General features: G+C 39.6%; 1 protein-coding gene and 1 long non-coding RNA gene across 2 annotated transcripts; both read right to left on the bottom strand.

Moving 5' to 3' along the window:
* Window positions 1-374: 374 nt before the first annotated feature.
* Window positions 375-16,463, bottom strand: LOC114564929 (cullin-3). The gene is made up of 16 exons (XM_028592614.1): window positions 16,138-16,463; window positions 13,259-13,456; window positions 12,699-12,812; window positions 10,912-11,072; window positions 10,569-10,683; window positions 10,249-10,477; window positions 9,940-10,085; window positions 5,534-5,710; window positions 5,241-5,411; window positions 3,519-3,626; window positions 2,130-2,254; window positions 1,931-2,027; window positions 1,684-1,818; window positions 1,307-1,493; window positions 754-899; window positions 375-552 (listed from the first exon to the last, which is right to left on the bottom strand). Exons 1-16 carry the CDS (start codon window positions 16,195-16,197, stop codon window positions 421-423), a joined length of 2,301 nt encoding a protein of 766 aa, XP_028448415.1. The 5' UTR covers window positions 16,198-16,463; the 3' UTR covers window positions 375-420.
* A 506-nt stretch (window positions 16,464-16,969) lies between these two features.
* Window positions 16,970-19,452, bottom strand: LOC114564935 (uncharacterized). Its single transcript, XR_003693862.1, has 3 exons — window positions 19,318-19,452; window positions 17,832-18,050; window positions 16,970-17,257 (listed from the first exon to the last, which is right to left on the bottom strand). It is a non-coding gene; the product is annotated as an uncharacterized LOC114564935 (long non-coding RNA).
* Between the last annotated feature and the right edge of the window lie 2,081 nt (window positions 19,453-21,533).

The following is a 21,533-nucleotide window of genomic DNA, read 5'->3' on the forward strand; positions in this document are numbered from 1 at the left end:
GTAACAATCCACATTTGCTGTTTTTAATAATTTTATTATTTTTTTTATACAGTATTGAAACAAAAATAATGTGGTGCATTCACATTTTCCCAAGGGATTCTTTGCAAGTTTGATCTCTACAAGGGTAAAACAGTGAAAAGCTTGAAGCTGGATCCATCCATGTTAAAACTCACAGGGAATAGGAAGACTGGGCCTGATTTAAAAATCATCTACAAGTTTTGATGGATTTTTTTTTCCTGCGCTGACATTTTTATTCCCACATTTGTGTTTACTGTGTTTTTGTAAGGGAGGATGAATCAGGTTCCCAGCATTTGTCTTTAAAAGAAACTTCCAGTCCATGCGTAACAACAGTCCAAAGAAAACAACAAATCCCATCCCCCCCCGTCCAGTCTCTTCCTCCTCTCATCCACAGTTCATCTTCTATGCAACGTAGGTGTACACTTTGCGATCTTCTGGTGTCCTTGCCAAGTATTCTCTTTCTATTAGTCCTTCTATACGCTTTTTAATTACAACAGGGCTCGGAAGAAAACGTGCTCGGAGCTGCTGAGTTACCTGAAAACACAAAGTCACAAAATGTTAGAAAAAGGCACATCATCAACATAAAATTAGTCTTTTAATTACATTTCTCTGCAGAACATGGTGTCACGATAATAAAATATTTAGAAAATGTTGGGATCAAGAAATGGAAAATTACTGGATTCAAATTGCTGTCCATTAAAAGACCAAAATGTATATTCTCATGGAGTTCCTTACCTCCGCCACCAGGACATTGTGCTGCATCTTCTTCCTCGACTTCATGATTCGGACAATGGCTGCCTCAATCTCATGCTTCCTGTCGTCGTCCACTTTCTGCCGCGTCTCTTTCCTTTCGGGGTCTGATTCACCTTGTTTAGCAGCAACTGGGAAAGTAGGACACAGGACAAGATAAGTTCGGGGAGAAAATGTAGGAAATCTCTCAAGGTGCTGTTTTCTATCAGCAGAAAGAAGGAGTCCCAACATGGTACTGGGGGATTCAGTTCATATTCTGAGCTAAAGGCATATCTACTGCTGTCCACAAGGTACTGAAACTACAGTTACTGAATACTAGTGAGATAACTTATGATGATCAACTTTTATAATCACAGTAGTAATGATCCATTTAGCAGTAGAAAGAAGGCCATAGTATCATGTTTCAGATTTCCAGAACTCCAGAAATGAAACCTTCTGATTGAAAATACAGTCAACAGTTTTAGATAGAAAATGGCCCACAGGTGAGACTTCTTTCTGTAGTGATGGGTTAGATGTGGTATAGAAAAACTTTGCCCACCTGTCTGTATTTTGACTCTGTGCAGTTTGGAAGTAAACTGATCATTAACTGTAAACACGTGGCCGCTCTCAATCTCCTTAGATTTTGGCTCCTTGGTGAGAACTCTCTGTGTCGGCTTCCCGCAGGCCAAGGACTGCAACGCTCGCACTAACTCCCGCTCAGGAATATCCGTTTCCTGTTGAATCTCCTTTAGACGGGGACAGAATAGGCGATAAGGTTGTACAAAAAAGGGGGGCCACATATTATTGTAAAATTCTGTCCTCAGAAGGATGCATGCAAGTCATATAGAAATCAAAATAGCCTTCATGGACAAAAAGATCAAATGGAAGAGTGAGATTAAGATAGCAAGTTAAAAAGGTGCTTCACTGTGTCCCCACCTCAAAAGTGCACTTTTCTCTGTTATTGAAGAGCATGAGGATGGTCATCTGGAAGGTGGAGACCTGCAGTATGTGCTTCCGGGTGTTGGAGCCTGTCACCTGAGCCCCTCCCACACCCACCTCTGAACCATCCTCCTGCAGATGAAGTAGAAGGTAAGGTGAATTGAAACTCTTAAACTTAAAAAAATTATATCATACTAAACATGTGGTTTTCTGATAAACAAGGCAAATGACATTCTGTGTCTACCTTTTTAATAGCTCCATAGAAAGTTGCGTTTAGGTCTGCCCCGCCCATATGGTGTTGCAGCGTGAGCTGTCTACCACTGTGCTTAGCGAGGTAAAACCTGTAGAAGAAAAGCCAGGACCATGTTCTTTAGAAACCACACAGAGCCACACTGAGCCTCCCTGTGTATAGTAAAACATTGGAGTGAATTTAAGAGCATTACCTTCTAAAGACTTCAAAGGCGTGTCTGGGAGAAGGGGGGATGGTGCATTTGGGGGTTGCCGACTGTGTAGGCCAGTAACCAGTAGTGAGGACTCTTACTGTGAGGTCCACACCACTTAGAGATGCCTGAAAGAGATGCATGAAGTTTTTTTATAAAATGTTCTTTTAATATACATTTTTATTAGGGGTGTAAAGATTCACCGTTACGGATCGGTATCTGGTTGTATTATCACAGATACGATTACATCGATACACGGACCCCTGGATCGGTCTAAATGGACCAAGATCGGGCCGATGGCCCGGGTCTAACATCACGAATCGGTCAACTGAAGCTTTGCGGTCAATCCAACCAAGCTGCTGTGGTGCACGCAACGCTTTTGGAAGAGACGGCTGTGCGTTTGTGTGACGGAGACAAAAGCCTCATCATTTGTGTGCTTAAGGACTTGGTCATTCATGTTCATTCAAGCACCTTTGTTTGGGTTTGCAGAAGAAACATGTGCCGACTGCGAGGTTTCGTTTTTGGAGTTAGCAGTGAAAGTGGCTGAGAGGAGTACATCGGAGATATTGTAAATTGTACTAGCTACGGTCTGAGAGTCATCCATCTATGTGTGTGTTCAGAAACATCTGAGTAAACTGATGGTCAGTACATTAGCATAGCTGCATGCTAACGCTCACAACAGTATTATTGTGCTCATGTGTGTTCTCACTCAATATGGCGGTGTAATGTGGACCTATGTTTGAGTTACTGTCTCTAAGATTACAGCAGCAAGGAGGCAGTTTAATTTAATATGGATGATCATTTGGCTATAAGTGGCTGGCTAATTAAGTTGAAGTTATACTATTAGCATGTCCTAGCTTTGCTATTCCCTGGTCCCTTAACAAAATATATATTTGAAGGTAGGCAACGCTTTTATAGAATTGGCTTATTTTAATTTATAATGGGAAAGGAATGAGTTTACGTTAAACAAATATTAACTGTATATCAGATTGAACTGTATATCATTGAATCGCACCGAATCGTTTCTACATTGATTCGATTTGAATCGTTCCATATTAAAATGTATCGTCCCTGAACCGTATAGTAGCCCATGTATCTAGATACGTTTCGGATGGTCTTATAAGAGAGAGATACACACCCCTACTTTTTATATAACATGACAGAACAGTTATTACTCTCCATTGTAAAATAATTGGTACACAACATTTTAATATAAAGTATATCTTTAAAGTACTAATGATTAAAGACTTACTTCCAATTCTGTGCTACAAATTTTCTTCCTTCAAACATATGGATCATGAATTGTACTTGTATGGAGTTCATGCTTTTACATGTGCCTTGTTTAGAATAACTAGTGTTTGGTTTCTCTGAAAAGCTGTATGACTGCCTTACCGACGTGGTTTGTATGTGTTGCCTGAACTCATCCATGGTAGTGTTGGAGATGCTCATGTCTCTAAACATCCCTTCCAGTTTTGAGGTGAACTGACAGCCACATTCTGTCTGCAAAGGAGAAAGACGGAATAGTGAGTTGAAACTGCTGACGGGGACTTAGACAGGGTGACGACAGGGCAACATGAGCAGAAAAGAAGAAATAACAATCAAGCAATCAAATAATTGTATTTGTCAAAGGGATGGCACGAGAACCAATACTTCGGTACCAACTTCAGGGCTCGACATTAAGGCTTATCCACTTGTCCGGGACAAGTGGATTTTTTGTAGGGCAAGTGGAAGAGAAATTTACTTGCCCTACCGGACAAGTTAAAACTCCAACAAAATAAAATGCCATGTTACTTCACGTTATGTGCCACTCATTACGTCTATGTTACCGATTTGAAACGAATACAAACCTCAGCTCCGCAACTTGCCGGATTAAATATCAGGTAATAATCAATTGTAAAGTAGCTACATCTTTTGAAGGATCCTTTGGTAAATCAGCCTCTGCCGGGTAGAAAGTGAAATTGTATAAAAAAAAAAAAATTAAAAAAAAATTTAACACCAACATTTAGTGGCAAAATCCATTGTTAGGTCTACAAAATTATTTTAGATATAGTATTAAGTTCAAGTCACCACTACCTCTGTTCAAAATATTGACTTAGTATCTCAATATATTGACTCAGTATCTGAGAATATAAACTAAGAGTCTCAAAGTAATGAGAAAATTTAAAATATTGACTTAGAGTCTCAATATATTGGCTTAGTATCTCAATATATTGACTTAGTAATTTAGACTGGACTAGGAATCTGAAAGTAATGAGAAACTTTAAAATCTTCACTTAGAATCTCAATAACTTTGTATCTCAATATATTGACTTAGTAACTCAGAATATTGACTAGGAATCTGAAAGTAATGACAAACTTTAAAATATAGACTTAGAATCTCAATATATTAACTTCAGCACATCGGCGTACAAAGTATAACTTTGTATTATGGAGTCTGGAGATCCTTTTCTTGTTGAATGGGAAATCTATTCTTGGGACACGTTTGTTTCTACTGTTTCAACTGAATTTTATTAATGTTGATAAAGTTTGGATGCTTTCAACGGTTTGTTCGAATTCTGCATTAGCAAAACACACAAAACATTTCTTTTTTAAATGATAAATCTTTACCCGGACAAGTGAAACGTAAATGTACTTGTCCAAAGGACAAGTGCCTCAAAAAGTTAATGTCAAGCCCTGAACTTGGTACCAAAATTCTGAAAAATGAAGACTGACGTTTTCGTAAATCACGCTCTCCTTGCCCCCTCCACTCCACACCATAACAGAAAGTTGAAACTAAAAGAAAACACTGAAAGATGAGTGACATGACGCTACCCCCACCAATATTTAGATAGGTTTTTATTTTTTTATTTTGTTTTTACATACACCGTGGTATCGACTTCATTATCGAGTATTGTGTACTTTTGTTGGTGATTTTTGGTATCGTGACATCCCTAATTTGTCACATGAAATTGTACAAGGTCAAATTCCAGTGAAAGGTTATCCCATCAGCTCCTTAAATGGCAAGATTCTGCAAGATTCATCATTAAGCAAGAAAAGTCACCTGGATGAATAGCAATGGCAGCAAGTAGGGATACACAAACATCTGTATTCTAAACTTTCTAATTTTTCTTTTACCTTGAGCTTGGAGATCATGTTCTTCTCGGAGTCGTCTGAAACACTCTTGTTGCTGAGCAGCCTGCGGCCCAGATGCTGCTTGTAGTACCTTTCAAACACATCCTTCTCCTGCATGAAACGGAACAACACCATGGCCTTGTCAAGGATCGACTCCACCTCCTGTTCTGTCAACTGGTTAAACAAGGCAGGGAGAAAAGAAATAAAGCACATTAAAAATTATATTCTTACAGAGCATAAAAATATATTATAAAATATATTTGCTTTGCATTGAAAGAAAATTTAGAAGAAGATACCCCTTTGACACCCTTCTTGAGCTTGTCATCAATAAAGAGTGATAGGTACTCTGGTGAGCGGGAGTTGAGGTTGAGGAAATACTCAAAGTCTCCTGCTATGGTCTGTTTGAAGAGTCTATCATTGTTGAAAGACTCGAGGAGGAAACGATCAAATCGTGTCTTGAGGTCTAGCAGGCCCTGTTGAGGAGGCAATTACAAAGAGGTGATATAATCTATAACACAGTTCTCTCCTAATCACAATTTAAATTACACTGTAATAACAAGCAGTACTCCATAGTCAAAAGCATTATGGGTACAGTAATCAAAACCAGCTATTAAGTAAACCCAACAATAAGCTAATAGGTTTTCTTAAAAAGGAATAATATGCAGTGTCATCCTAAAAAACAGACTAATACAAAAGTAATTCCTCTCAATCACTTATGACCGACTAGATGTGCGTGGTGATGTCTTTATCTGCAGAGACCCTGCACTGTATTTTCTCTTTTCTTCTCATCTTTCAGTGTGTGAGACGTTTTTGGGCATCAACACTGGGGTACAAGTTTAACTGACACAGACACACAAACAAACAGGATGAAGCTCTACAGTCACTAATTATCCAGCAATGTGGCACCATCCCATGGATGTGTGGGTGCATTTATTTGTGCTTTAGAACATAACCGGCGTAAAGCAATTCAAAAATATTGTTTTATTTCGGATTCACTGCTTCGTATGGCACACCCCCGTTTCACGCACTCTCTAGCTCGCTCGACAACTGAGTGTTAGAGCGACGCAGCATCTGAGGCCACCTACGTCACGACATTACCAGAAAAATCTATCCAACATGGCTGCCTTCGCAAGCAACGGGAGTTCACACATGGAACAACTTTCAAGTTAGCTAAACCAAAAAAAAAAAGTGTCAAAATTCCTTTGCTTGTTGTAACATTGTAAGGATATGATAATGAAGAAAATCTTTAGACTGTGCTTTGTGCACATTTTCTAACTGCGTCACTGCCCAATTGTGTAACATTAATGTCACAGCAGGGAGGGCAATAGAGCTCCATAGTGTGATTCCAGAAGTGAAAATCCCATTTTCAGAATCCAGATATTTATTATTAAAGATTTTTTTTCAGGCATTTTAGGCCTTTATTTCCATAGGTCAGATGAAGACATGAAAGGGTAGAGAGAGGGGGAATGACACGCAGCAAAGGGCCGCAGATCGGAGTCGAACCCACGGCCGCTGCTTAGAGAAATAAACCTCTACATATGTGCGCCTGCTCTACCAACTGTGCTAACCCGGCCACCAGATATTGATTAGCCATGATGTCTTATCCATCCAAATTAGAATTACCACGAGCTATGGTATTTTGAAATGACAGTATATGCTTCTGTAGAAGCCACACGTTTGTATATCAACCTCGCTTTAAGAAAAACAATGTCATGGAGAAGTACTATACTACCTAAACAATCCTAAACCTAACAGCGACTTCTGATTGGTGGAGCTTGCGGTTACCATGGGAATGTTTACCGCACCCACTAACAGCTAATGAGCTGCTACCACTGTATACCACTAACTCTATGATCGTTATGTACACATTCTTGTACCTTTGCCCTTTTTTTTCCCCTTTTGCTAAATCAAATGTTTTATGCTCACGATTCATCTCATAATTGGTTGGCTTGGTTGCAGATGTAAAACACTTTTTATAAGCATTTCCTGGAACATCAATGGAGTAATTAAATGGGGAAAATCACTCGGAACTGTTCAAAAAGTGGGTGGTCACAGTCTACCTCTTTTCATGAGTGTGTCGCAGTCGTTTATGTGAAGTGCCCTAAACTGGTAAATGTAATGTTGAACTGGTGGCTAGATGTACCTTTATTCATGATTAAGTTATTAAGGCTAATGCACAGTCATAATGTCTGCATGATGTTAAGTCAGCTAATGAAATGGCAAACTTGTATTAGCTAAACTTCTACAAATATGTCAAGGTATTTAGGTAACTTAAAATAAAGTAAAATGTTAGCGGTGTTCTTAAAAAAACTATTTGGAGCATTTCTTTTGTAGCTTTACAAATAAACCTACATTATACGTTTGGGTAATGTTTGTGAATTTCAAGTTGGCAACTCAGTGAAGTCAGTCGGTTTTCTAAGATGGGGAATTTAATTGTATAAAGCTGGACAAAGATGTGTGGAGGTGGCTGTCAATGCAGGCAGAAGGAGCTTAAACAGCCCTGACAAAGTGCACACCCACTCCAACATAAAAAACAGCCCAACTAGCTGAAGTGAACTACCCTTCCAAACTTTCCCAGAGGAGAAACCCAGGGCAGTCTGGAAGAAATGAGACTACAAATTATTCATGAAGTTGAGAAAAGAGAGAGGAACCAATTGTTGATAGAAAAGGACCTCAGCCCTTCATGGCCAGAAGATCCCTCAGGAAAACCCATTGATCAAGGACTTCCAAGAAAAATAGCCAGCCCTCAGATTGAATTGCAGGTAAAAAAAACAAAACAAAAAAAACAGACTCTCTCAACCCTTTCCTGCCCCTCTTCACACATTTTTTTTTCTCCCCTCTATTCTGACCATACTGTATCTCTCACCCCTTTTTTTGTAAACAATGGTTACCCTTTAACCAGAACACCACTCTAGGTTATTATGAGTGGTAGAATCTTGTCTGAGGTCATTGTCAGAGTTGCAGCTTTTCTTTCACCGGTCTTCATATTGTTCAAATAGTGGCAGAAAACATATCCACCTTTCTACCTTTCCACAACTTGCTTGCAAACTTTGCCTTCCTCATTGAAACAATGTTGTCGTTATACAACCACAAATTCAGCTTCAAGTGATAGTTTGGATTCTTACTTAAATAGTTGTATTTGTTATTCCTTTTGAGTGTATTAGATCCTCCAAGTTTGACCCGTCAAGTTCTTCCCTTAAGGGAAAACGAGAGCTTGACCAGTGATGTGCTGCTCTAAATAAAGTAGATACAGACCTGCAAAGAACACAATTTTATGTAGTGACCCACAGCTAAAAAACGTGTTTTAAGGTTGCACTACAACACAGAATTGTCACTGAATGTTTATTAATGCTTTTTTCTAATCCCCTTGCTCCAAAATGGCGGAACTACTTTGTTTGCTCCAGTTGCCACTATATCACCACGCAGCAGCGCTTAGGTCCCATATTCATACGCTTACCGGGTGTTTGAAATAAACCTACTATGCTAATTTCAGCTGTGTGGTGCAGCACGAGGGATGATAAGATTATCCATGATACAATAACAAATGTGTGTTGTCCATCCCTCAAAACATTTTTACAGCTCTGGGTTGCTGCTGAAAATGGTGGTGTTTGCTGGTCCAGATTCACATCATTCATTTTAGAGCAGTACTCTAAGGGGTTGGGTTTAGGAAAAAAAGAACGGGGTTGGGTTTAGGAAAAGAAGAAAGCGACAGTTGAGTTTAGGAAACGGGACACGAAGGAAACGTGACACAGGATCCCCGGTCTCCTGGGTGAAAGTCCTGTGTTTGACCCATCCTCCACCCCGACCAACCTCCCTACGCAGATTTTCGCCCCTTTCATACTACTCGCTACGGCGTAAATTGACACGCAATCGCAAGGTAATGCAAGTCAATGGAGGCCAAACGGCGTTGATAAACATGCTAAAAAGAGAGTATGCACCTTGATATCACACCAATAATGGCATACGAATTGGTGGGTCATACATACGCCACTTAATGGGATCAGTCTGATCGTTAAGAAGAGTTATGGCGTTGAATAATTACAGTAACATAATACTAATTTGTTCAGTTTCAATAGACTGTCGTCGGTGCTCGGTCCCTAATGATGTCACAAAAGTTGACCTTGGGATATAAAATGTCATTACTCCATCAATCAATCAATCGTATGTGTCCCATGAAATCATACGAGGTACAATTCCAGTGAAATGTAATCCCATCAGCTCGTTCAACTAGTGCGTGACTCATGAAGCACAACGTGGGGGAAATAATATTCCTCAATGCATATTACAGGTGGAGGAACATCACTGACACGCACGTTTCTATTGTGAGGGTGGTCATCGAGAGCACTACTAGCACTTATTTTAGGTTACGTTTTTATAGGTCTTTACAAACGGGGATAGATTTTATGTCTTTTAATTGATTTCTTGTTTAAATTGTTATTTTTATTGATTCATTCATGTTACTTATTGACTTTGTTTTAAATTTAATTTGCAGTTTAATGGCCACGGCTGATCATTTCTATTGCTGTGTTAAGAAATCAAGCTAAATGTTTTACATTAAGCACTTCAAGATGATCAGTTCCTGTCAACTTGTTCCTGTGTGTCTGACACACAGATACACATTCACACTCACGTACTTGCACAGAGATATACACAAACCACCCACATTCACGTAACATAAAGTTGTGTTGATCAACCAGCATACCTGGATATAGTCGACAGGGTTCTTGCCCTCTCCCTCTTCTGACACCAGAGCTTTTCCTTGCTCCCTCAAGTAAGAGCTCATACACTCGCACATCGTTTTCAGGCCATTTGGCACACGACTAAACAGCTTGTACATGCATGCCAGGTCTGAGAGGGAGACATGGTTGGGGGACATTATGAGAAACAAGCTACTACTCCGAGAGAATAAAAAAAAAAAAAAAAAAAAAAAAAAAAAAAAAGACTACTTTGCAATTCTTAATTTTGAAAACAAAAATGCAATTCTTTCATTGAATTTGGCAAAAGCTTTTACCTTCTGTCTTGCCATTCTTGAGCATATGAACCAGGCCAGAGTTCTCCATCTCCACAATGGTCTTCATGTGTTTAGAAATTAGCTCCCTTTCCACCACCTTGACAATGGGCTCCTCTGTAGTCTTGTCCAGGCAATGCATAACTCGCTCTATCTCTTCATTGATTCTGGCCTCTACCTTCTTAATGTAGACACTGGCACTGTTTTCTGCTAGGAACTTTTGGCTCTCCATCTGAAAGAGCATATATTGTGCGTTTGTTTTATTACAAAGATTTTCAGTGGCTACAAAAACATAAGACACCAAGAACCTACCAAAGACTTACCTGGAAGAATTCCGCTGACATATCTAAGAAAGGACCCTCAAAGTCTTCCTCATATACAGACCTGCCATCCAGGCCAAGAATCATCAGCATCTGGCAGGCGTTTCTGATGGCGCCCCTGCAATGGATAAAAAAAAAACACCAGGGTGAGGCTTTCATATTAGCAATTATTAAAAATAAAAATACATTGCAACACAAAAAAAAGCAACAAAAAGTAAATGCGTGATTGCTGAAACATAAGATCAACACAAATATCGAGTTAACTTGCTGCATGTCACCACCCTGGAGCAGGCACATAGTTACAATAATCCTTCAGATCAAGCAGTGAAGTACTACTCCTGCATACCTGTCTACAACCTCTCCCTTCCTCTCACGAGCAATCATGTCCAGTAATGTCTGTCGTAGATGGTCTCGAATGCAGCCGTAGCGCACCACCTGGTCCCTAAATATGATGAGGCCGAGGTTGTACACATTCTCCACATTGTTTTGTTGAACATAGACCCGGTCCTGCGAGATAAGCAAGAATGAGGTGAAAAAGACATTGAATACTGTATATACGTTAAGAAGTACTATGGCCCAAACTGACTCAATTACATTCATTTAAAAGCACAGTAACTACTGTATAGAGTACACAGATTTAATGAGATGTATTCACCCACTCCCACTTCACAAGTCTGTATTTTAAGTAGTTTGTATGCTGACCAGTGTTAACAAAATTGCATCCACTGTGACCCAATGTGGTGCAAAGTACCTTTAACTGGTGCTGGATATGCCAGCAAACCTTTCATTATATAACTATACAATCCTACTGTCAGGATGCAAAGCTTTTATAAGTTCATTAGAACATCAGGCCAGAAACCGCCGTAAAGCGGAGCCATTTTCATTTCGGCGCCCACGGCTATTCGCGGGGCTATAGCGTGCAGTGTGTTCCTGGCGTCTGAAGACATGACTGGTACGCGTCTGGATTATTCCTAGAAAACACAGGGTTATGACATAAGCCCCTTCCAGAAATAAATATTCAAGGGGGATGTGAGTGATGAAAATATATACAATGCATCACAGAATCAAGATTTGACATTACAAACGTCTAGAATGACAAATGTAAGCCAGTGCAGAATTAGAGGTGGTGTTTTCTACTAGACTTCTAGGATATTTTATGGCATCATAATGTGATTTGCATGGCTGTTGTGTAAAAAAAAAAAAAAAAAAAAAGAAAAAAAAAACAAGAGTTTAGTCCTGCCAATTTCCAAATGTCTGTTTTATGAGCTTATAGGGTTTGGTTCGGATACCTTTTTTTCTTCTTCATTTGAATAGTGAATGAAATTGCATTTCTTAGATTACATCCTAAATAAAATGCTATATATTAAAAATTAAATCGCCCTACGTCTCCTAGACAAATAAATAATGTCTCCAGGGCCTAAAGAGAGGCTGTGGCTTCCAAAAAGATAAATACACTGGGTGAGAACAGCAAAGTCACCCTTGCTACATCGGTCTGGCTCTCCTCTAGAGGTCAGCAGGCTGCTCTCATTGTATATACGTAGTGAGTCTGCTGTAGTTAAAACACCAGAAAGCCAACTGTCCGGGGTAAGAACAGAACAGGAAAAAGGAGAGTGCGGAACAAAAGAACCCCAGGAGAGCGGTGTAGTCTCTGTATTGACTGTGCAATTGTTTAGCCTACACTTGTGCCTATCATCGAGGGCTCACTTACTCACACACACACACAAACATTTTGGACTTGCTGCTTAAGTAAATGAACTAAGTCTGCCAGTTTTCCAACTCAACAAATAAATACAGCAACAGAGGCTCAATGTTAGGACCACAAATAAAACAGCAACTTACAAAATCCAGAATAGGATGTAGGTTGGTCACAGTTTAAAACAAAAGGCTATTTCTTCAAAAGCACAACATTATTTATGACAGGGGACAAGCACAAATGATCTCCTTGCAGAGGCAATATAACCCATAGGACAATTATTATAATTATGGTCTCATTGACAAAACAAATACAAAGTAACATCCACCACGGCATTGTGCAATGTTAAATATCTTTGTACGGTTATTAATCTAAGTACAGAAAGTACAGAACAATTAATAAAAAATTTGTATGACAAGAGAGCACAACATCCTATTTACCATGTACATGAGGATGTCTCGGATCATAACCATGGCAGTCTGATGGTCGTTCCAGGCCTGATTCAGTGTTTGCAGAAAGTTATTATTTAGAGAGTTTAAGACATCTTCCCGTACCTGAAAATACAGATTGACAAAATTGAGGTCACATCAAGTTATTTCTGATGTGACTGATAAACATCAGGTCATAAGGACAAAAATAATTTAAAGGGGAGAGGGGAGTTTACAACAGCTGGACCTCATAGCGGTCTAGAAATGTAGTATACAAAGTCCATTCACAGTCCATTAAGTCCATTTAAGCTTGGTAAAAGATGGGTGTATAAGCTTGTTTATGTTGTTGTTAATATAATCAAACATCACTCAAGCATGGTCTTTGCTATTAAAAGTTTCACTTTTTTTTTTTATATCTATAAAGTGACAGTAGCCCAAAAAATAAATGGAAACTTGAAACAAAGACAATAGAAATTAATTATCACTGATTATCTCACATTTCAATGTTTTCTCATCTCTTTTCTGTTAATGATTTTCATAAAAAGAGCTGCATTAGCAAGGAAAATGTTTACTTTGTTGATGAGGTGCTCTGTGACGACCTCCCTCAGGCCTGTGTAGAGCTTTTCCCCATGCTTGTGGAGCACCATGGTGTAGGCATTCCTGTACAGCTCCTCAAAGCTTAACCCACTGTTATTCTTCCTCTGGATCTCCTGGATAGCATTCTTTAGAAGGTCCCAGATGTTGTTCACATACTTCTCATCCATTGTCATCTAGGGAGGGATAAAAAGATGAAAGTGTGTTTACCTGAAAAATGTCTATTCTTCATTATTTTTACATGGTAAAAGTAGATGACAACAGTACTGTCAAGGATTAATGTGTGAAATACAATTAGATACAAAATTATAGACTACTTGTAAAAAGGACACCTATGCATAATACAGGTCCAGTATATGCTCTACATTGTTAATGAACAATAGTATTGCATCTTTCTAAAGCTATGTCCACGCCATCTTGGCAGTGCCTGACGTCGGCTAATCCAAAAATGGGCAAAGAAGTGGAGCGTGGATGGAGGTGAGGCGGGCTGAATGAAGCCTACGGTCTATGCTCACTTCCTGTGGCAGTAGCCGACCTGTCATTCAAAGCAGAATGCTCTTAATTATGGCCAACTTTAAGCCTTAATATAATTAAAATGTAAGTTATAGTTAGTAAGTTATAACCCCGAACCCACATGAAGCCAATTAAAGTCAGTAAACCAAGGCAAAGTCCCTGGGTCTAAACTTTTCTTCCAAACTGTAGCTCCAAAGCTGTAAAGAGAATGAATGAGAAGATAGAGAGCAGCCGTGAAGTGTGTCAAACGTCTCTACCACCTTTGATGTGTTAAACTTTCCAAATAATCATCTCTAACTACACTTAATTTTCTAGTATTTAACAACTCAAAAGGTAAGCATGAAATTATTATTTTTAAATCATAATATTTTGTTATTTCTGCCTAATTGCCGGAGTAGGATAGGAGTCGCTTTCCGGGTATCTTACCATATATTTAACAATAACAGTGACGTGTCGTGTGGATGTCATTTTTAGGTTATCTCACCACTTCTTTAACCCTTGTGTTGTCTTCCCGTCAACCTGGAAAAAAAACACTATTTTTTGACGCCTTTTTTTCAAATTGTTTTTTATTTGCCTTTTCCAACATTTTAAATTGTTAAATTTTTCCTCTACACATTTTCAGCTCTTATTTCTACGTCCCATATTTTCTGATATAAAACAAAAATTGAAAACGGGTCAATGTGACCCGAAGTCAACACAAGGGTTAACTCACTTCTTAAAAGTGCTCATAGTATGCTCATTTTCAGTTTCATAATTGTATTTAGAGGTTATATCAGAATAGGTTTACATGGTTTAATTTTCAAAAAATGCCAAACATTTTTTGTACTGTACATTGCTGCAGCTCCTCTTTTCACCCTGTGTGTTGAGCTCTCTGTTCTAGCTACTGAGTTAGGCATCGCACTTCTGTAACATCTTTGTTGAGTCGCACATGCGCACTACTTAGGTAAGGACTTCTAGCCATTAAGAAGCAGAGTATGAGGGCGTGCCACGCTAGCAGCTAGGCCAGCATTATAACGTGTTACAAAGTGAGGCACATTTGTCACGGAAGTAAAGGCTGGACTACAATAGAGCTGTTTGGAGCAGTGTTTTCTGTTGGAGATGGGAAAATGGGAAAATGCCAAAAAGCATAATATGAGCATTTTAGAGTCGATCATGAACCTGATCAGAACTTGACCAGAAGGGAAGCCGGTCGGTGCCAGATGTGACTGATGACCTGCCCAAATTCCAGTTCAAATCTGATTATTATCCTAGTCAGAGTTAAGAGATCACAGGATCAGTACGTCTCAATAGCTACTGGAAATACATGATCTGTAATGGGATCAACTGGTGATGGTCAAACTGGTGTTGCACTTGCTTGTAAACTCAACATCTGAGCAAGGATAAAGTGTGTTCAATCACTCATCTGCTCACTGACTCATTCTGCAGGACACCCACTCATAATCCTGGATATCCAACAGAAGAAAAAACATTTGTCTGCGTTTCACACTAGCAACCTCAAAAAGGAATGTAAGGATGTTTTAAGGGCAATGGATTCCCTGCTGGCTTGCTGTGGTTAAACCCTGACAGCTTTCCCTGTCAGATTACAAGGTTCAGAGTGATACCTGTTTCTCATAAGCAAGGGCTAGGCAAGTTAGACACGACTGCATATCCCAAAACATGACTGCACTCATAACATTGACTAATTGAGTGAGTGAATAAGTAATTCAGCCCAGTGATAAGCAGATGTTGGTGAATTCATTGTGACAGTGGTATTAGTAGGTTGCTAGGTTGACGTCAACAACATGAACTAACGTTAACTTACTCAAGTTACCGTAGGCATGTTTACTGTTAACGTTAGTCTCACGTTAGGCTGAAGTTGCGTTAGCTCTCAAGCTAACACAAGCTAGGTTACATGATAATGTGTTAATTGCCTTCCTTAACAGCCAAAAGAGCTTGCCGTTACCATACCGGTGGCGTAATGATACTTGCTGATGCTGACTGATTGCAACTTGGCTAGCTAACGTTATCAGGCCTGCTACTTAGCTAACGTTAGCTACCATTTGCTAATATGTCACTAACGAAGTTTTCTTATGCTAACATCAGCTCATGTCAAACGACGATAGCTTTTTCCAACAAAGAAGCTAGCTAACGTTAGCTAAATAAACGTAACTGATAACATAGCTAGCTAATGTTCTTCGGGTAATATGTCCAGCTAATAGCAATTTTCACCTGACAATGACATGTTTTTCTCGTTTGACCAGCTAGATGGCAGGCAGTTGCTAGCATAGAGACCTGTCATCCCCGACCCCGGTACTCGAGACCCATAGTCAGCGTCTCAGTTCTCACAGAGCAGGAAAATACTTACAGGAAAGGCTCGTATCCTCATCTTGGTGTCCTTCTTGGTGCCGCCTTTGAGGTTGGACATGATTAGTTAGAACGACTTTCGTTTCTAAGTTGACTTTAAGACTACATGAAAGGCAGTTGCTAGTTTGTTTTCTACGCAAGGAAAGCGGCAGAGAAACTCAGCGACCTCCCCTTCAGGAATTAGGTCGGTCTGTTATGTTGTTGTCACTCGCTCTCTTCTCAGTGGATTTTGGCTAATGTTAGCTTGTATGCAATGATGGCGGACGGCTGTACTCCACTGCGCAACGCCAAAATCTCGCGAGAATAAAGTCACTACTGTCAGGTGCATTCCACAGGTTGATAACTGCTCACTCATATCTTAGCGGTTATATTGACATTAGCTAGCTAACTGTTACATTTGATAATATTAGTGTAATAGTACAGCGACAAAATACATAAACAGAACACATATTCTACAGGGAAGCGTCCAAGTGGTTTGTGTTATTATTGTGAGGTGTCATAAACTGTAGAGCATGTGCTTGTTAGTTGCAGGACTAACCTTAGTTAGTAGCCTCATAGATAAAGGACATGTTGGACGAAATGAAACGATTTGGGATAAAAGGTGCAGGAGTAAAGAACGTGGTGAAAGGTGGTGAAAGTGGACAAGACAGAACGTCCGGTCAGCTTTGAGAAAAGGAGAAAAATTCCACATAGCCTACTGGACTGTAGGAGGTAAATTAGCTTCAGAAGATGGCAGTAGTGCAATATTAAGGATGCAAGCTGCAGTTAAAACTCAAAGAAGAAGAAGAAAATAACCGGTTCAACTTAAAAAGTTGCATTGAAAAAACCGCACCGAGGGCATAACAACATTTTATTTGGTAACAGTGATAACCTACACAATGTTGTGCCAATTAACAGAGTTTTAGACCAGGCCGCCACCCCAAGAGCTGGTACTTTTTTAACAGAACCTACGTTACACGACCACTCTCTGTGCCGGTGTCAGATACAATTCAACACTGCTAATTTTCATCTTTTCTGTTTTCCAGTCCACCGTTCACTTTTAGAATTGCCCAACTGCAAATTCCGATGATTGACCAACGGCTGGAAGATGGAATATCTTCTCACTGTCATGACGACGCTCTCTGAATGAGATAAAAACAAATATTAATAACAGCAAATTGGTGAGTCCATGGAGAAGCAAGACACTTAAGGAGATATATATATATATATATTAAAGCAAAATGGGAATATTAGGCTATCAGAATGTTATACCAAGAACCTACATTAGAGTAGCCTACAGTAAAACCACACAGTTAATTACCACACCCTATCACATGTTAATAGAGCTGCAAAGATTAATCAATTAGTTGTCAACTTTTAAATTAATCGCCAACTATTTTGATAATCGATTAGTCGGTTTGAGTAATATTTTCTAGTTTCTTCTCTCCTCTGTGACAGTAGGCTAAACTGAATATCTTTGAGTTGTGGACAAAACAAGACATTTGAGGACATCATCTTGGACGTTTGGGAAACACTGATCCACATTTTTCACAATTTTCTGACATTTTATAGGACAAACAACTAATCGATTAATCAAGAAAATAATCAACGGATTAATCAACTATGAAAATAATCATTAGTTGCAGCCCTACATGTTACAGTCATAGCTTACATAGTGCTTGCTAATAAAAGTCTAGAAGAACAAAAAAAGTCTACCTCTGCATTCTGGTGTCATGATGGGAACTGTTGCATTCTTTCGGAGATTAGCTCCAGCTGTCCTCCTCAGGCCTATGTTCTCCAGCTCCAGCTTTCTGATTTCCGTCCGCATGGCGCTGATCACCTGTATAATCCTTTGTTCGTTGTCCATTGTGCTAACTGCACACATTTCCACCCTGCCTGGATCAGCATACAACACACGACTTGACCCCATCTGACCTGCAAACACAGCGTCTACACATTGGCTATATGTGTAGAAGCCCCGACACACATCAAAAGCAGCGATCTAGTCTGTCATCAGACCATTGATAGTCTATTCACGTGATAGGGACAGAGTTATTTTCTTCTTAGTGATCTGATGCCTACCACTTTCCTTCCTCCTGTTAAATATTCATCTACTCTGTCAACATAAAGCCACAATAGGAACTTGGGAGAGACATAGCCTTTGGTCTCACAGTCTGTGTCAAGGGTGAGCTGCTTCTCCTTTAAACTCAGTGTGGCTAAAATGGACAAAGAAGCCCCAAAATGGGTTTAGTATGTGAGGTATATCAAAACAGACCTCTCAGTTTCCACACCAATATCCTAATTTTAGGGCTCACACTTACTGCATTCACACAAATCTAAAACTGTACACACAGTTAAACCCATAACACAGTGACAATAAGCGTAATGAATAACCAGATAACTGCTGTGTGATTGTTTATTTGTACATACTTAAATACATATTTAATGTATGAGGCTTTATAGTAAGAACATACTGTATGCATCATATGTGCACTGTTTAGAGGAGAAAGTATGAGTCCGTGAGTGCCTATTTGGTGCTGCTCTGCTGCTCTCTAGTGTCTAGTAGTCCTAGCATCATGCTTAAATAGTAACCTAACACCAAGCAGAAAAGCATTGTTTTACTGACCTCTTCTGGTTGAAATTGTCAAGTCTGTAGGACCTCTACTCTGACAACAACTGTCAGTGTTCACTGAACACACTCTGATTACACTTCTATATCACACCTTCCATATCACTAGATCCACTTTAGCTTGCCTTATAAATGTGTCATGGACACATAACGACTTTAAGAATAGTCGATTCACTGAGGGGATGGGCTCTTAAAGGTAGTACTGTACATATTTACTGACAAATGCAAAAGATCATAATATTGCAAAGTTTTTTATGCCAGATCTTTTGGGCAGATGGATAGTATCACACACTCATTAATCTGAATCCATCCAGGAGGCTGTGTAGTTTTATATACTGCTGACACTTGAACTTAATGCACCTTCTGATGTAATTATACATATCACCAATGGGTGTTTCTGATTGTCGTTATCAGTATTTTCAACTTTGCGGCCGTGAGTCTGTCTTATGACCAAATCTTTGTATACAGCTTGTCACGTGCTGAGGCAGGAAAAGAGTTCAGGACCCAAATGCACAACACAACCAGGAGCAGATGCAGGTGTAGCATTTATTAGAAAAGAAAACCCAGGCTTACTTGTAGATGCTGAGCAAGACACCAAACAAGAGTGGAAAACCAAATAAAGATCCAGTAAGTCCAAAACAGCTAAAAGAGGCTAAACGATCCAATACAAAAAACAGTAAACAGGGCCCAAGCAGAAACACTGAACCTAGGACAAGGACCTGACAAAAGACTGGACAGAACAGAGGACATTTTATACAGGGGCCAACGAGCAGAGAGGGAGCGAACAGGTGAAACATATTAGGGACTAATCAGACTCAAACAGGAAACAAAGCTAGACAGACACGTGGAACTGAATACTACAAAATAATGCAGGAAGTAAAGCATGCAAACATACACAAATAGGAGCTAGGAAAACGAAACAGTGAACAACTAACAGGGTATCACGAAGCAAGCAAAATGTAACAGGACATAACAAAACTGAAAACTACAACCATGACAGCTTACACTTAGTACCGAGAGGCCTTCAACAACTACTGTGGGGTTGTAAAAAGTCTGACATGACTATGGGACTATGTAGACATGCCAACACACCCTTTGCTGCGTCCGGTACCTTTTAATGGCCACACATTTTGCATGATGCTACCCATGCCTGCAGTACTTGACTTGTCCACTCAGTCTTCATGTTTGGCTCTCTTCCTCTTTAGAATACTTAGGAGGTGAAGCTTGATCACAATGTTTGTTCTCAGCCTAGCCATTGTTCATGTAACAATGATACATTATAGAAAATGACTTACAGTATTGCGCATATATCAGATAAAAAAAATGCTGTGCATTGCCTTTCATAAGGTAACATCCTCACTGATATTGACAACAAGAATGGTGTCATGTGAACTGCGGTTCTGGCACAGGAAGTGTGACAGCTACAATCCCAATGCATGTGTTCAGAGGTCATGTTACTCTTATTGTAGAGGTGAGCTAATTTTATATCGTGGGCAAATGACTCACTAATTACTGAATACACATTACTTCATCCGACAGAGAAAAGATAAAACACACCTTCATCTAATATTTAGTGAGGTGTGGACCCCAAATTGAATTGTCCTATAACGTCACTTGGTGACATTGCAAACAGACCATGTGTAGCATAATATCAAGTTATCTGTTTGCTTGTGTCATGTTTTGACATCACGTTACATACTGAGTTCCTCCCATTCCACAGTGTGGTGTGTAAGCTGTTTGTCTGCTGATAACAACCCCCTTATTAACTGAGAGATAAACTGCATGCTGCTGTAGAGACAGCTAACATAAGATTCTGACAGCCCACATGGCAGAAATGTATTGTGGCTGTGCAAATGAAGACTCTGCTAAGTGAAAGGCATCTATGTGATGTTAAATTGACTGTGATATATAGTATGTGCTTGGGCACACACAAAGTAATCACTTTCAACCCCAATAACAATAGCATTAATAAAAACGTTTACTTTTGTTTGCCACATAACATACCCAAGATGGCCAGCAGGTGGCGTGTGCTGTAGCGTGAGTTTAACAAATTGGGCCTAATGTAGTCAAGCTTCGCTCCATGTGCAAGCACCTGACATCATCCAGCAGCAGGGTAAACCCAAAGGACAGCAGTATAAAGTGGTGCATTGAAAGCGGAGGTAATTGACTTTTTTTTTGCAAGTGATTACAGAAGCAGAATTTAATACACTGCTTTTGATTTCAGCTCTTTTTATCGCAAACATGACACCAGAGGCTCAGGACAAATGTGGCTCCCTTCAGAATCCTGCACTCATCATTTTAGCCAAGTTGCTTTTGACCCGGCGCCAACGCCACAAAACAGGACAAGTAATTTAATTTGCCACTGCTGCCGACCTTGAAGCAGGGAATGTAGGCTACCAGAATCCCAATAGGGAGGCTTGAAGAAAACGTCCTGGGAGCTGAGAGAGGGGTCAGGCTGTGTTGGCTGTAGCATGTCACACAGTCTCCTTAGCGCTACAGGAATACTTTTGTCCTTCAGGTTTGCATAAATAGTATATTTTAATGTATCAGGGTATTGTGACAGATAAGGTGATGTTACCAATCAATAGGTTCACCAACTGTAATTGTCGTGTGCAGATCCTGTGTATACCATCGTAACCATTTAATAATAACAACATCATAATGATAAAAATCTTAAAATCCCAGCCAGGGCTAACATTTAAAAGGCTAATACTGTGCTCCAAATCTGGCCCGTCTCATGCCATAAAATAAGAAAAATGACAAGCATGCAGTGCTTCCCCAAAAATGTT

Source organism: Perca flavescens, chromosome 12, assembly GCF_004354835.1.
Source record: "Perca flavescens isolate YP-PL-M2 chromosome 12, PFLA_1.0, whole genome shotgun sequence".
NCBI classification, from domain to species: domain Eukaryota; kingdom Metazoa; phylum Chordata; class Actinopteri; order Perciformes; family Percidae; genus Perca; species Perca flavescens.